This window comes from Monosiga brevicollis, genomic scaffold (genome assembly GCF_000002865.3).
Source record: "Monosiga brevicollis MX1 MONBRscaffold_48 genomic scaffold, whole genome shotgun sequence".
NCBI lineage: Eukaryota > Choanoflagellata > Craspedida > Salpingoecidae > Monosiga > Monosiga brevicollis.
Window position 1 is genome coordinate 169176 of NW_001865085.1, and position 14159 is coordinate 183334.

General features: G+C 56.8%; 5 protein-coding genes across 5 annotated transcripts; 2 read left to right on the forward strand and 3 right to left on the reverse strand.

Annotated features, from left to right (window-relative positions):
• Positions 1-557: 557 nt before the first annotated feature.
• On the forward strand, positions 558-4294 carry MONBRDRAFT_12919 (uncharacterized protein; the record flags this gene model as incomplete). Its single annotated transcript, XM_001750788.1, has 2 exons — positions 558-3746; positions 4064-4294. The coding sequence occupies 2 exons, from the start codon at positions 558-560 to the stop codon at positions 4292-4294; spliced, it is 3420 nt and encodes a 1139-aa protein (XP_001750840.1).
• A 139-nt stretch (positions 4295-4433) lies between these two features.
• Positions 4434-5627, reverse strand: MONBRDRAFT_30352 (uncharacterized protein; the record flags this gene model as incomplete). Its single annotated transcript, XM_001750807.1, has 1 exon — positions 4434-5627. One exon carries the CDS (start codon positions 5625-5627, stop codon positions 4434-4436), a length of 1194 nt encoding a protein of 397 aa, XP_001750859.1.
• A 1687-nt stretch (positions 5628-7314) lies between these two features.
• MONBRDRAFT_39319 (uncharacterized protein) lies at positions 7315-8808 on the forward strand (the record flags this gene model as incomplete). The annotated part of the gene is made up of 1 exon (XM_001750789.1): positions 7315-8808. The coding sequence occupies one exon, from the start codon at positions 7315-7317 to the stop codon at positions 8806-8808; it is 1494 nt and encodes a 497-aa protein (XP_001750841.1).
• A 337-nt stretch (positions 8809-9145) lies between these two features.
• On the reverse strand, positions 9146-10971 carry MONBRDRAFT_34744 (uncharacterized protein). Its single transcript, XM_001750808.1, has one exon. It carries the CDS (start codon positions 10725-10727, stop codon positions 9396-9398), a length of 1332 nt encoding a protein of 443 aa, XP_001750860.1. The 5' UTR covers positions 10728-10971; the 3' UTR covers positions 9146-9395.
• Positions 10972-12729: 1758 nt separating this feature from the next.
• MONBRDRAFT_39321 (uncharacterized protein) lies at positions 12730-14056 on the reverse strand (the record flags this gene model as incomplete). Its single annotated transcript, XM_001750809.1, has 1 exon — positions 12730-14056. The coding sequence occupies one exon, from the start codon at positions 14054-14056 to the stop codon at positions 12836-12838; it is 1221 nt and encodes a 406-aa protein (XP_001750861.1). The 3' UTR covers positions 12730-12835.
• Between the last annotated feature and the right edge of the window lie 103 nt (positions 14057-14159).

Below are 14159 nucleotides of genomic sequence, written 5' to 3' on the forward strand. Positions count from 1 at the left end.
AGAGCAAGACACAAAGGAAAAGCACAACTACCAGAGAGAGAGAGAGAGAGAGAGAGAGAGAGAGAGAGAGAGATCAAAGAGATCAAAGCGTCATCAACATCAATGGCTTTGGCTTCGCCTTCTCAATGTTCTTTTGGGGGTCCCTAAGTCAAAAATTGATCGGATGGAACAGGGCATCTTATGGGAGGAAGATTGCTATGGAAGTGCGGGCGGCGGGCGGTGATGGAGGGCGGTTATTAGAACGGTCGTCTTTGCTGCCGTTGCTATTCAACGTTCATTCGCCCTCGGCGTCACTGTCTGAGCCAGAGTCGGTGTCCGTGTCGTCTGCATGTTGAAGTGGGTAGCCAGTTGTCGTAGCATTTTGAAGGAGTGGTCAATGCAGGGCGGCAACAGTCTTGCTGTCGAGGGCGTTGAAGGCGGCGAGCAGATCCGCCTCGACCTGGTCAAAGCTGCGGTCCGCGCTGTAGCTGTGGCCAACTTGGTCCTTGACAGGAGACCATCCTGCAGTCATTTTTCACTTCCTGCAGGCCGTGCACAAACACACCGATCTAAGTACAATGGCAGCCTTTTTACTGTCTCCGCATGGCATTGGGTTTGCTTATGCAATTGTGGCAGCGCTTCTCGATGACGAGCACGCGCTTTTGCGTCAAAGCAGTCACGACGAAGAAGCAAGTGCGCTCTCGTCACGGGACTGGCTGACAGTGCCTGCAGGGCGAGTCGGTGCGGTGCTGGCCCAACTGCTCAACGCTGAAATCACGACGGACGGCGATGATGGCAAAGCTAAAATTCTTGCGTGCATGTGTGAACTCGTGCTGTCACGCTTGCGCAAGGGCCCCACCGAGGCCATCTTTGACTATGCTGATGAGATTGATGACAGCTTGAGCGACGACGATGAGGATGCTGGGGCCGATGAGTTTGATGATAGAGCAGCGGCTCAATTCTTCACACGCGATCTGGCAGCAAGTGCATGCAAGGCCGCGCGACACTTTGACGAACAGGAGATCGTTGGGCAAATGCTATCGCTGGCTCGCGTGACGGCCTTTTTTGAGCTTGCGCTCGAGTCCATGGAGGCCGAGGATGCCCCGGACCACGTGGCTCTTTTGACCGCCTCGGAAGCCAAGCAAGGGATCAACGCCATTATCGAGGCGTCACGCTCGCCCTTGTTTGTGGACCACTTACTGCGACTCAAACATGCGCGTCACGGCATGGCAGAGACCCTACTCTGGGCTCAAACGTGTGCTGACTTACCGCGCGTGGAGCGACGCGCGGCGTCGGCTGATCTGGCAATCCAAAGCATCCCATTTGATCCCTTTCTGCGCGTCCCTGGACACAATGGCGCCGTGCAGGCTGTGGCCACCCTGCAGGCCAGCCCAGATGATGGCGCTTTTCAAGCACTGCTCAAGGACGCCACGGGCCCGACTGGTAACGACGCGACGAATCGGGCGGGGCTTTTGCTGTACGGTGCCCTATGGCACCAGCTGTACGTGCCATGTCTATCCGAGGGAACAGAGGCCCGGCGGCAGCGTTTGCGGGTGGTGCTGGGAGAATATCGTGAGAAATTTACTCCACTGCAGCGCGCCCTGCTGGAAGGTCGTGCACATTTCGGCCTGCCCCGGGATCAAAACCCCTACGTGGACATGACGACGCCTAAAGTCGATGGCCTCCGCCTATCGTGGATGACCTTCGCGCACGCACATTTGGCAAGCCATCACCTGGGGGCTGTGGGTACCTGGTTTCGATCTTTGTACCTCGACCCTGCCAGCCTTGAGAATAGTTTCTTTCCAGGTGCTGGAGAAAGTTGCTTTGCCGACGTGCTACGGGGCCTAGGGGAAGCTGCAACGCGGTATCAGTGTGACTGCGGCTACCAATATCTGGTTATGAATTGTGGTGGCGTGCGAGAAGAACGTCGATGTCCCCAGTGTCCGCGAACGCTGGGCGGAAACAACTACCATGCCAATGCAGGCCAAACCCGGCTCGATGCTGCACCCGTAGGGCCGGACGCAGCAGAGGCGCAGAAGGATGTGCGCGGTTATCCAGCGCAACTCGGAACTCAGCTTCTGCGACACGGCGTGCGTCAGTTGTCCTTGCAGACGATGCGAACGCTTGACGCCCTGATGCACTCAACGTTGCTGCAAGCCATTACTCTGCTGGGACAAGGCGAGGCGGTCCGAGCACTGATGCACTGTCCATCAATCGAGCAGGCGCACGATATTTGCGCTGCTCGAGTGCGGCTGGCATGGGATAATCTGGGCATGCTACTGGGTGAGCTCTCGGATGAGCAAGTGTTTGCTGTCATGGTGGAAGCAATATATCGTCTAAGAGACGTGGAAGTGGCCCAGCTGGCGGTCTTGGATCAGGTCGAGACAAGAATGGAGTGGGAGAGGGCCATTGAGGCTGCACTTGGCCCTCTCTGGCGCCAGCCAGCAACAGTGCCAGCAACAGTGCTCGAGAACTTTCGCGTGGAAGCAGAGGCACACGCCCAGGAACAACCTCTTCATCCGCTACGGGCAGTATTGGAAATGCGGGAGGAGGTGCGCAACAATGATTTGACAGCAGCGGCTGGACTTTTGGCTCGACGCGTAGTGGGCCCACGATCCATGGACAACTTTTTCACATGGCTGAGGGCGACGCCAAATTTGGCCGACAAGCACCCGTTTCTGGCACTGTTTGAAGAAGAACGGCAAAACCAGCTGCTGCAGCACCTATCTCTGTTGCCCGACTTGAACAACTGGTGCCAGTATGTGTGTGACCGGTATGCAGGCCTTGTCTCGCGGGAGGAGGCGGAGCAACAGACAGTGGCAGAGTTTTTTGCGGCTCGGGAGCCAGCATTGCTGGAGGAGGGATCCGTTTTATGCCTTGCCATGGACGCGCTACGTCAACTACTGAAGCTGGGCGGAGACATTCAGTCGCATAGCCTCAGCGACGATGGGGAGATCCGCAGGGTGTGTAAGCAGCTCGAAGCGGTGCAAGACATTGCAATGGACCGTGTCAGCTTGCAACTGATGCTACCCGTCGAGAACGCATCGGTGGATCACCTGTGGACATTTACGCTGCTTTTGACAAACACCCACAATGTTACCTTACAGCGGGTTTTGGCGTTGCAGCATCAGGCCCCGCGGCAAAATTATTTCGCTTTTCAGCGAGCTGCCCTGAAAAGCATGCACACGATTCGGCATCAGGACTTGGTGGACATGACGTGGCACGAGGAGTTTTTGGATTTGAGTACATCGAGGCTGGAGCAAGGCGGGGGACAACAAATTACGTATTTTGGCACGTTGATTGAAGAAAACGTGGCCCTCAACAGCGTAGACGGGCGCAGCATGCTTGATATGACAACCATGCCTCGATTCATGTATCAGCGGGACTCCTCTCAAGATCTGACGAACGCTTTTCGGAATGTGCAGAATCGGGTGGCACAAAGGCCGCTGAGCACAGACTTGGAGCAGCAGATGGAACGCGACTATGAGCTGCACCAGCGCCACGTCGACGGCCTTCTTACAGCACTTGGCGTGCTCATGTTTGCCGTGAGCCGTGGCCGGGCTCGCGGTACAATTGGCGACTTTTTGGAGGAACGGCGGAAAGACGCGCCCGAATTGGAAGTGCTGCAGCTCGCGCGCTTCCAGGCAATCGATCTGTGCTACCTGCAGGCGCTCTATGAAGCCATGGAACATTTGCTGGCCGACACGTTGGTGGCTGATCTAGCCGACGCGTACAAGCAGACCCTGTCGGACACGCTGGCACAGGAGGTGAGGAAATGTCTAGGTACGGGGCAACATCCGCAAACTGGCCGAGATCAGCTGCCGCCCCGGTTGTTATTGAATGCACTGCGACAACTTGTCGTCCGTTATTTACGTCACAACGACCAAGCCTCGTATCCCGGGGCGTTTCCGCTTGGCCAAATGTTGAATTACGCTTGGCGCTTTCCGCTTGGTTCTTTCAAGGTATGTTCTGGCGTGGCATGGCTAGTGTGAGATATCCAGCAGCGGGGCTGATGTTGGCAGGGACCCTGACACAAGAATCGGACTCATGTGTGCTACCATGGCTGCCCTGCTCTGATTGTTAGGAGTTTTCCGAGGATATTGATGAGCGGCTGCCGGGGGATCTCCTGCTTGAGCATGTGCACTCGCTGTTCCTGATGTTGGAGAAGCTGCTTCATCAAGACAAGGAGGCACTGCAGGCCGCGGCAGCGGCCGCACACGTGCCACAAGGCGTTGCTGGGAGTGTGCGACCACCGCCCCAGCGCAAGCTCAAGACGGGTCGCCCCAAACGCACGCAGCGAGCCAAAAGGACTTAGTTGTTCATTTGGAGAATGGTTGTTCAAACAAATCAATCCTCATGTTAGTTGATCAAATGGTTTGCATCGTCAATTGAATAACAACGTCAAGTGAGCATTCGAAACCGAGGTGAATGCCGGGGACTCGGAGGAGAGGCGATTACCATGTTGTTGTGGCTAGCGCAAAACCAGCTCGGGAGTCATCCGTGGGTCCCAAATTCCGCCAAACCCCACCAGCAAGGTCAAGCACGGCGGTTTCGCCCCCGATGATGTTGATGCCTGGAAAATGACTGATGCCAAAGAAAATCCAAAGGCTGCCTTGGATAGCAGCGGCACCAAAGTGGGTAAGTCCAACGGATGAAAACTCGTAGGAGAACAGGGACCAGCCCACGGGGGTGAGTTGTTCAAAGGAGCCAGCGAGGGTTTGGATATGATTTTCGCCTCCCAGGACGAAGACGGTGTTATCAAATACTGCAGCTGCTCCAAATGCGCGAGAAGTGTTAAGGCTCGGGCCCAAGGACCATGGGGCCCCAGTCGGTAAGGGCGGGCGTGTGAGGACTTGGCGGGAAGCGGCGTGGTCGTGGTTGTAGCCGCCAATGACGAACAGTGTGTTGTTGTGAGCCACGGTCATGTGCCCGAACAAAGGTTGGAGCAGCGAGGGTTCGGAGCGCCAATTTGCCTCGCCTGGGCCCCACGAGAGGACGGTGGCGGTGGGCACGCCACTGATGCGGCCCCCAACAACCCAGATGCGTTCTGCCAAGACGGCGGCGGCGAAATCGTACCGTTGTTGCGGCAGATCGGGTACCAAGCCGGTCGTCCATCCACCGGTGCGGGAAGCAAGCACAAGAGTGGGGGTGTGACTGGAGTCTTGTTGGGGAGTGAGGCCACCGAGGAGGACGATGCGGTCATTGTGGGTTACAGCAGCGGCGCGCCACCGGGGGTGGGGTAAGGATGGGCCGTCTCTCCATGTTTGGCCATCAGTGCAACGGACGGAGGAGAGGTTGGTCGTGGAATCGTAGCCCCCAATAACACATGCAGTGGTGGCAGTAATCGGCGTTGGCATGAGTTGAGCAAGCTGCTGGGCTTGTGCATTGACTTGGGTCTGCAGGGCGGCAAGGGTGTGGGTGGTGTTGTTGGCATATGCGGACAAGGCGGCGAGCTGAGCGAGCACATCGACGCCATTGAGCAGGATCTTGCCAGGCGGGGAGACGGTGCCATTGATATGAAGGTTGCCGCTCTCATCGAGGCTGAAGCGAAACTGATCGCTGGGCGGGGTGTTGGCAGCGTTGGTGAAGACAAAAGGGCGCACGCAGAGCAGGGCCGCAACCGTGAGCAAACGAAGAAGTTTCGGCATGGCATGTGTTGGGCCAGTGATGAAGAAGACAGAGAGCCGAAGGTGGAACCAAACGGGCGCAGGTGGCGTGGAGGCGGTGGCTTCGGTGGGTGCAAGGAGGAGTGACGTTGGAGTGCGCAGGCGGTTCGCAGATGACTGGAAGGCCTCTCGACACGCCGCCCTTGTCCGGCTGCTCATGTGCAAAGCGATGGGAGCAGAGTGGAGAGATGTGTGATGCGATGCCGTGAGAGGGAGTGAAAGGCGAGGAAGAGAGGAAGAGCGGATGTGCGTGAAGAAGGGAGAGGTGAGGCAGGGCAGGCGGCAGCGACGCACGAGGGGGAGGCGTCGTGCGTCGCGCGACAAGTGCCGGGAGTGACGGGGATCAGCGGGTTGATGATAATTGGGCGATATCACCATCGACATGCAGAGATGGGGAGTTAGGGTGGGGATTTATTCAGAGAGTGGGGAGAACGAGTAAAGCAAATCAGAGAGAGAGCTTGGATTGAGTTCGGTCAAGGAGGAGAAACGTAGCCAAAAAAGAGAAATGATGCGGGTTGAAGACAAAATTCAGAGACTGAGGTGAAAATACAGCATGCTCTCAGAGGTTGACTAAAAGGGGGCGGATAGGATAGCCTTTGGACCTACTGCCTGTCAAGGGAGTGGACGTCAGGTTGGATTGTGCCTCTGTAAGTGTGTTTGGTGTGTGCGCTCGCACCGTCTCAGAGGGGCGTGTGTGTGTCTCCGAGGATCTGATTGCAAAGCGGTGGGTCGCTTGACACTCGCAGGTGTTCTCCTTCTCGATGCCGGCTGCCATATTGCACCAGAGGAAAGGTTTTGTTGAGAGAGATTGAGAGAGTTTGAGAGGTTTTGTTGAGAGGTTTTGTTGAGAGATTGAGAGAGATTGAGAGGAGTTTAGAAGAGGGAGTGAGAGAAGAGATTGAGTGAATGGAGACTTGAGAGAAGAGATTTTTGTAATTGTACCACATGTGAGCCAGATTGAAGCAAGCTTCTCTATCTTCACATAGTTTACATTCAAGAAGCGCACGCCCCTTATGCTTGATCACAAACGATCGGACACCAATGACGTGCACTTAACAACAACAGCCAGAGGACAGCCCACGACATCACACAAGGGTGCAGAGAATAGCACACCCTAAGATGGTTTTAAAGGGGTTAATAGAGTTAAAGTAGCACACGGTCAAGGTTGATCCTCTATACGGCAGCTGTGTTGAAGGACAGTTTGGAGTCAGAGAGAGAGGAAAATAATTTTCAATCAATCCCTTTTTTTTTAAAATTTAAACCGGCAAGGGCCTGGCTGGAAGAAGAGGACATGATGACCCAGCTGATGTGGAGAGGTATGTGGCGATGGCGCTTGATCGTTGGTGGCGGTGGTTGGGGGAGGAGGGCTAGGGAGGCGGGGGAGGCGGGTGATTGCTGTGGTAGCTGTGGTTGGACGATGGGGGATATGGACGATGGTGGATCGAGAGGGATTGCTGCTTCGAACACGATGGTAAGCTGATCTGGTTGATAGGCGTAGGGATGTGGCCGCGTCACCGGTTCTCTTTGGGTCTGGCAGTGGCAATGGCCCTTGTGCTCGCTAGTAAGCTGGTTGTGCTGTATCCTCGAGGCTCCTTTGGTGCATTGGGATCGTGATGCAGCGTCCCGTTCTCATTTACCACGGTGCACAGGCACGGGGAGCCGCGCGGAAATGGTGGTGTACATGGGCGGCTCATGCGAGGACGCCAACGTCACCGTGGACGATGCCTTGCTGATCTTTGACGCAAACACCACATGCTACAGCGTTATGGGTGGCTTCTACTCCTTTGCTTGCTCGGACAGCGGCGTGCCCGAGGCGTACAAATGGAGCGACTACCAATGCACCACCGGCACCTTTGTCAACCTCTCCTCTGGCTGCTTCACCTACGGCAGCCGAAACGCCCATGTCATGTGTGCCGAGGCCAGCGTTTTTCCCACAAACACAAGGGCCGTCATGTCCGCCTTTGAGGCGGTTGACTGCTCGGCTGGCAAGATTGCGGACCTTGCCATTCGCGACACCTGCGCCAACGCCGTGACCCCGGCCTTTGCCATTGGCTCGGGCGCGACCAGTGCCGACGCTTGCGACGATGATGATGGCTGTCTAAGATTTTTCCATGATAGCCTGGGATATGGCCATATGATGGCGACCTGCTATTCTGATAATACCATCCTGGTCGAGATCTTTAGCGATCAGTGTGACGAGGGCTACTATCATGCCCGCGTGTCTCCGGGAGCCTGCCTCACCATTGGCGTAAACTACACCGGTGGTTCGTTCGAGCTCCCCCCCCCCCCCCCCCCCCACCTGCTGTCCGGCACTCTTTTTCATGTTGTTTTCGCGTCCTTGCTGACCCTGCGCCCCCTTTGCCTGTGTGCCCACATGTCAGGAAACACCGCGTTTTTTAATCAGTATGTGGCCGCCGAGCTACTTTCCTTCTCTTTTACTTGCCTCGACTCGGCCCCCACCGAGCAACCTCCGTCCACGCCCAGCACCCTCTATCTGGGTGGCTCTTGTGACAATGCCACCTCCATTGATCAAGCGGGGGCCGCGTTTCTGGTTGACGAGTGCTACGAGGTTGCCAATGGCCACTACACGTTTGGCTGTGATGAGAATGGGTACCCCATTGCCAGAGAGTATATGGATACCAACTGCGGCGGCACCTACGTCTCCACAATTCTCACCGACAATTGCTTTACACAAGTGGATGAAAACTCTCGCATCACCTGCTCCGATGCCACACCCACCAGTACCACGGCCTTTATGGGCGCCTACACCTCTGAAAACTGTGGCGATGATGTCATCACCTACGTACCCCTCCGCGACAGCTGCGCAGCCGCCCCGTCCCTGGCGGTGGCACTGAGCGGCGGCGTCAATGCTTCCGAGCTTTGCAACGGCGATGCCGGTTGCATGGCCTCGTTCCAGTCCGACCTCGGCTATTTGCGCATTGTCGCCACCTGCCATGCCGACGGCTTGATCAACGTACTCTTTTACACAGAGGACTGCGCCTCCATCAAGCACAACCTCACAGTTTCCGAAGCAGCGTGCCTGGACGTTGGCACCAATCTCACTGGTGAGTCTCGACTTGTCATTGAGTTTCTCTTTCGCCTCACGCTCAACCTGTGTCTTGACAAGCGGCCTCGGGCTCACGCTTTGCAACTGCCACAGTGAGCACCTCGAGCTTCAATCAATTTGTCCGAGCTGGACTCGGCTCCCTCTCCTTCTTTTGCATCGATTCTGCCGCAGCATCAACGACCACCACGACCTCGACAACAACCACATCGTCCGCGACTGCCCCGCTTGCCGCCCTGCCACACATCCTGCTCGTGGCCCTCTTGTGTTTACCTCTACTGTTTGTCGCCGCATAAGCTCGTCATGGCGCATTTCTATTTTGTTATCATGCATGTTGATGCCCTTTTTAATGGACCATTTCTCTCTCCAAGGCAAAGAGGATCTGCACCCAGGTGGTTCGGGTAGGACAAAAAGAAAAGAAAAGAAAAGGATCAATCCTGTTGAAATCGATTGGACAAGGAGTGGTCGAGACAGCACACTCTCACAATGAGCATTTTTTTTTTTTTTTTCGTGTTTCAAATGATAAGGGAATTGAGCAACGTGCCCGGGAAAAACAAAGTACAGCAGTAAAGCAACAACAGCTCTCCTGGCAAAAGAGGAAAAGCAACAGCAAAAGCAAAAAACAAGAGAAATCAAGAGCAGAGATGGGGAAGATGAATAATCTTCACAGGAAATGGCTTGAAGCTTTACACGCAGGTGACGAGACGCTTGGTGCCGATCAGACCAGCTTCGGCAGCGGCAGACACAGGCACGAAGCGTTCCGTGTCCGGCTGGGGATCGGCGGGCTCACCGCTCGTCCCCTCGCGGGGGCGGAAGGGGTGCGGCGCGCCCTCGCCTGACCGGGTGATGCAGCGGGGGTCCACGCCCTGCTCAGCATCCCACAGCTCACCGTAGGCAAAGACTAGGAAGAGGATGGCGCCGACAAAATAGAAGAAACCGCCGAGCAAGTCAAACCAAATCACGAGCGACTCGGAGCAGACATCCCGTCGAGCAAAAGGATCGCCTTGGATGGGGGCTTGCAAATCGCGAATGCCGTTCAAGTTGCAAGTCCCCGAAATCATGTAAAAGACGGAGCCAATAAAAAGCGCCAGTGAACCCCAGAAATAGCTGTTGACAATGCGGGTCCAGAGGGGCCGCTGAAAGTGGTCGGCCGAGTCCACCAGGAAGATGAAGGTGCCAATGAGAAACCAAGCGCAGGAGCAAAACCAGTTCCACGAGGCGGCGACCGGGTGGCGCTGCAGATAAAAAATTGCATAGGCAAGCAAGAAAAGCCCTCCCAATGTGAGTGAGAGAACGCCCGTGTGGTATGCCGACCCGGGCCGTCGACTGGGTCGGTCCCAGAGGGTAGAGTAAATGGCGCGGGCTTCGACAAAGAGCTTGGCCAGGAGAAAGGCAACAACGCCGGCCACCGAGACGTAGACGGCACCATCGTGATCAATGACCTCTTGCATGAGCAATAGGGGGCCTAAAAAGTAGAGCAGCCCTCCAAGCACAAAAAGCCAACCACCCCACACGTTCAGGTCGTTGTAGTATCGACCCACGCTGCGCCAGAGGCCCCGCCAGCTGTTGAAGACGCGGAGATGGCGCATGGTCCGGCCCATGATGAGCATGGTGTGAACGACGCCCTTGTGAGCATGAGCATTGCCGACAAAGTCGGGTCGGGGCAGATCGAGCGTGGAGCCCCACAGGTCGGCCTCGCGCATCAATCGTCGCATGCGGGCTTCGCGCCAGGTCTGGCGTAGGCTGGTCAGCTGGCTGGGGTGGGCCGAGAGATTGTCGTAGTCTTCGTTTGCGGCGTCGCCCAGGGCTGGTACCGACGCGTTGATGGCCGTGGTGGTGTGAGCAAGTGGGACTGGGGCATCAATGTTGAGCCACTCTGCTGGGGCAGATGCAGGAGAGCCGCGCTCAAAGGTATTCGTCTCCTCGATCATGGTTTGATCGAGGTCGTGCCCGAGCACAGAGACGATGTGCTCGGCAGAGCGGGGCGTGGAGTCGGTGGACGGCGGAGTTGGCTGCATGGCGGCGGTTTGCAAGCCACGTGTAGTTTCGTCGTTTCGATGAGGAACAGAATTCTCGCTGCAGAGTCAATGCGGACCTTGCGGGGCAGAAGCAGAGGTAGTCTCGCTGCGCTCCGGGTGGGCTTTTTGACGGCACGGCTTGCTGCTGCAGCCGCGCCGCCAAAGGTGATGCCAACTCATGCCGTGCTCCCAAGCTCTGCTCTAAGACTGGTCAAGGCGTGTGGGGGGAAAAAGGCAGTCAGGGGACGCAGAGATGCGCCCGATGAGGTCAGTGGAAAATGCCACTCCCTGGGCTTTGCTGTTTGGATAAAGCAGATGCTTGGCCCGTGGCGGTTGTGCGCATCCGGGAGATGATGAGCAAGCGTGGGCCTCGGGACGGGATCATGGGTTGGCTGGTGCATTGTCGGGGGCACGAGCGCAAGCGTGGAGGCGTTTCGAGCCGCTTGGCGTCGTCAAACCCCATCACGCAGCTGCGTCTTGTGCAAGCCGTTTGGTCGAGGCACCAACCGAACTTGAGGGGACGGAGCGAAGCGGAGCGGGGGGGGGGTGGCGTGACAACATGAGAGCATGGGCGTGTGGGGTCAGGAAAAAAAGAGTACAAAGCGGTCAGTACCCCCGCTGATAGCGTGGCCGTGGAGCCCCCTACTCCCCCCTCCCCCCAACAAAGGGGGCAAGCGAGTTCTTGCGGTTGCTCCCGATGAATTTTGTGAAAATTGAACACGAGGTCATCAGTCAGAGTTGAGGTGGGGAGGACAAGCACCAGAGGGAGAGAGGCCTTTGATGGGTTCCAAAGCATTACACCTCCTTGCATCCGGCGTCAGTCACGGTCGGTCACGCGACGCGATGGTGTGCGCATTGAAACCGTTCATCCCACAATCGGACCCAGAGTGCAGCTGCAAAAACCAGCACCAAAATGGTAGGCAACGGTGCAAGGGCACTAGGGAGTGACAGGTGGCACCATCATCCCTGTCCTTCTCCCCGCTCCCGCTCCCACCCCACCATGTCCTCTTCCTCTCAACCGCGGACCGGGGCCACAAAGCACACACAACACCCAGCACGAAGCGCCCGCTCTGCCCGCTCTGCTCACATGTGTGTGTGTGTGTGTGTGTGTGTGTGTGTGTGTGTGTGTGTGTGTGTGTGTGTGTGTGTGTGTGTGTGTGTGTGTGTGTGTGTGTGTGTGCCAGGGGGGGAATGATGATGCGTCATGTGTGATGTGTGTTGCTTCCGAAGGGGGCTCTTGAATGGGAAACTCAGCGGGAAACGTTGATGGATTTGTGATTAGGTAATACCATGTCCGCACTTTGTGAAATTGTCAGCATGTGCTTGAGAGAGTGGGGTCATGTGAGGGTGTGTGTTAGAGGTGAATTGAAGGGGGAAGCAGAGGATGGGGGGTTAGGGGACAAGTGGCAGGGGCCAAGGGGGCAGGGAAAGGGGCAACGGGGCAGCAGGGCAGCGGGGCAGCGGGGCAGCAGGGAAAGGAGAAGCAGCAGGAAGGCGCTGGCAAGAAAAGCCATGGATGGAGGTCAAATGGCGGAGCCGTGAGGAAAAGCCGTGCAATCTGTGCCGATCCAATGGTGATCGCTTGCTCCCGAAGAGAGCTTCGAAAGCAACTTGGGGTTCAGCCCGTGGGTACCAATCAAGGGGCGACCAGTTGATGTTGATGCCGGGCATAGCCCTCCTGGGAGAAAGCCTGATATTACGAGCTTTATGGCCGAGGACGTGATTTTCCAGAAGAAAGTTGAACAAAGTGTTTCTGGAGTCGACTGGACGGCCCGACCCAAACGCAGGGCGGCACTCAACGCGGCACGAGCCATTGTTGACTGGTGCGGTCGGACGCCTCCGCTGTTAGGGTTGGAAACGGCCTGTCTGGCCCAGGGCTCACAGCGTCAATTTAGAGATGTCATGAATATTTGATGATTAAAATTAAGAAGTCAAGCTAGGCCAACGGTCATTGTCGTTGGGAACCCGCTCCACTGGCCGCTCCACGGAGGCCGCGAGCATCGACATCAGAATTATTAATTACAAGCTAAAACCTAACTAGCAAGGCGAGAAGGGAGGAACAGAGGGGGATTCACTGGAGCAAGTGGCTCGATCCATGATCACGGGCCTTAGACGCATGTGACGGTGCGGGTGGCATGGGCATGGTGCTGGGGAAAGCGCTCGAGGTCAGGCTGTGGATCGTGGTGCTCGTGTTTGGTTCCTTCGCGGGGGCGAAACGGGTGAGGTGCGCGAATGCCGTTGCGGTCTACGCAGCGTGGATCCGGGCCGCGTCGTGCTTCGTACAGCTCGTCGTAGGCAAACACCAGGAAGAAGACTGAGCCGAGAGTGTAAAGGAGGCCACCCAGAATATTGAACCAGGCCACCATGCTCTCGGAGCAGAGTTCCAGGGGGGCAAAGCTGGCCGCCGTCGAGACGGCGCCGTAATCGCGAACACCGCTGAGGTCACACGTTGTGGAGAAGATGTAAAAGACCGAGCCTAAGAAGAGGCCGAGCGCACCCCAGTAATAAAAATTGCTGAGCTGCGCAAAGAGGGGCCGGGAAAATTGAGCAGCTGAGTCGATGCTAAAGACAAAGGTTCCAAAGAGAAAGCCAACGGCAGAGAGGAAGGAGCACCACGAGGCGCTCCGCGGATCATCACGGAGGCTGAGGATGGTGGTTGCTAGAAAGAAGAGGCCACCCACAGTGAGGGAGATGACGCTCACGTGAAAAGCTGTGCCTGGTCGACGCGTTTTGCGTTCCCAAAGCGTGGCGTAGATGGCGCGGAGCTCGACAAAGATTTTGGCAAAGAGAAAGAGCACCACGCCCACCATGAGAATAATACTGGAACCATCTGCCGAGACGTGCTTGTTCTTGCTAAGCCAGGGCCCCAGCGTAAAGAGGATGCTGCCCACCACAAAGCACCAGCCGCCCCAGACGTCGAGGTCGTTATAGTAGCGGCCAACGTTGCGCCACAGAGTCCGCCAGCTCTTGAAAATGTGAAGATGGTTCATGGTCGTGTCCATGAAGAGCATGGTATGAACGACGCCCCGGTGCTCGGTGGCATTGCCCTCAAAGTCTGGCGTCGGGAACGAGCTGTTGTTGGCGCCCCAAAGCTTGGTGTCTTGTTCTATTTCGGCGCGGTAGCGGCGTTGGGCCAGAGCCAGAGGCGTCTCGGCACCACCCACACCGTTTTCGGACAGGCGACCCACGGACACGGGTGAATGTGTTACAAGGTGGCGCCCAACGCAATCCGCCTCTGGTGCGTCTGCGCTGACAGTGCCAGCCCCGTCGGCGTGCCACTTCGGTTCTGCGCGGGCCCCACTGGAGGCTCGCACGTTCTGGTTTGACATGCTGGCAACATCAAGGCAAGGCTAAACGCGGTCAAGAGAGCGGGGCAAGAGAAAGGAGGCGTGTTGGTGGGTCAAGAGAAACAGCAGCAACAGTGGCAGCCGA

What these genes read in the sequence shown, in the direction of transcription:
- MONBRDRAFT_34744 (XM_001750808.1), bottom strand. Translation starts at nt 10,727, where the DNA reads ATGCAGCCAACTCCGCCGTCCACCGACTCCACGCCCCGCTCTGCCGAG.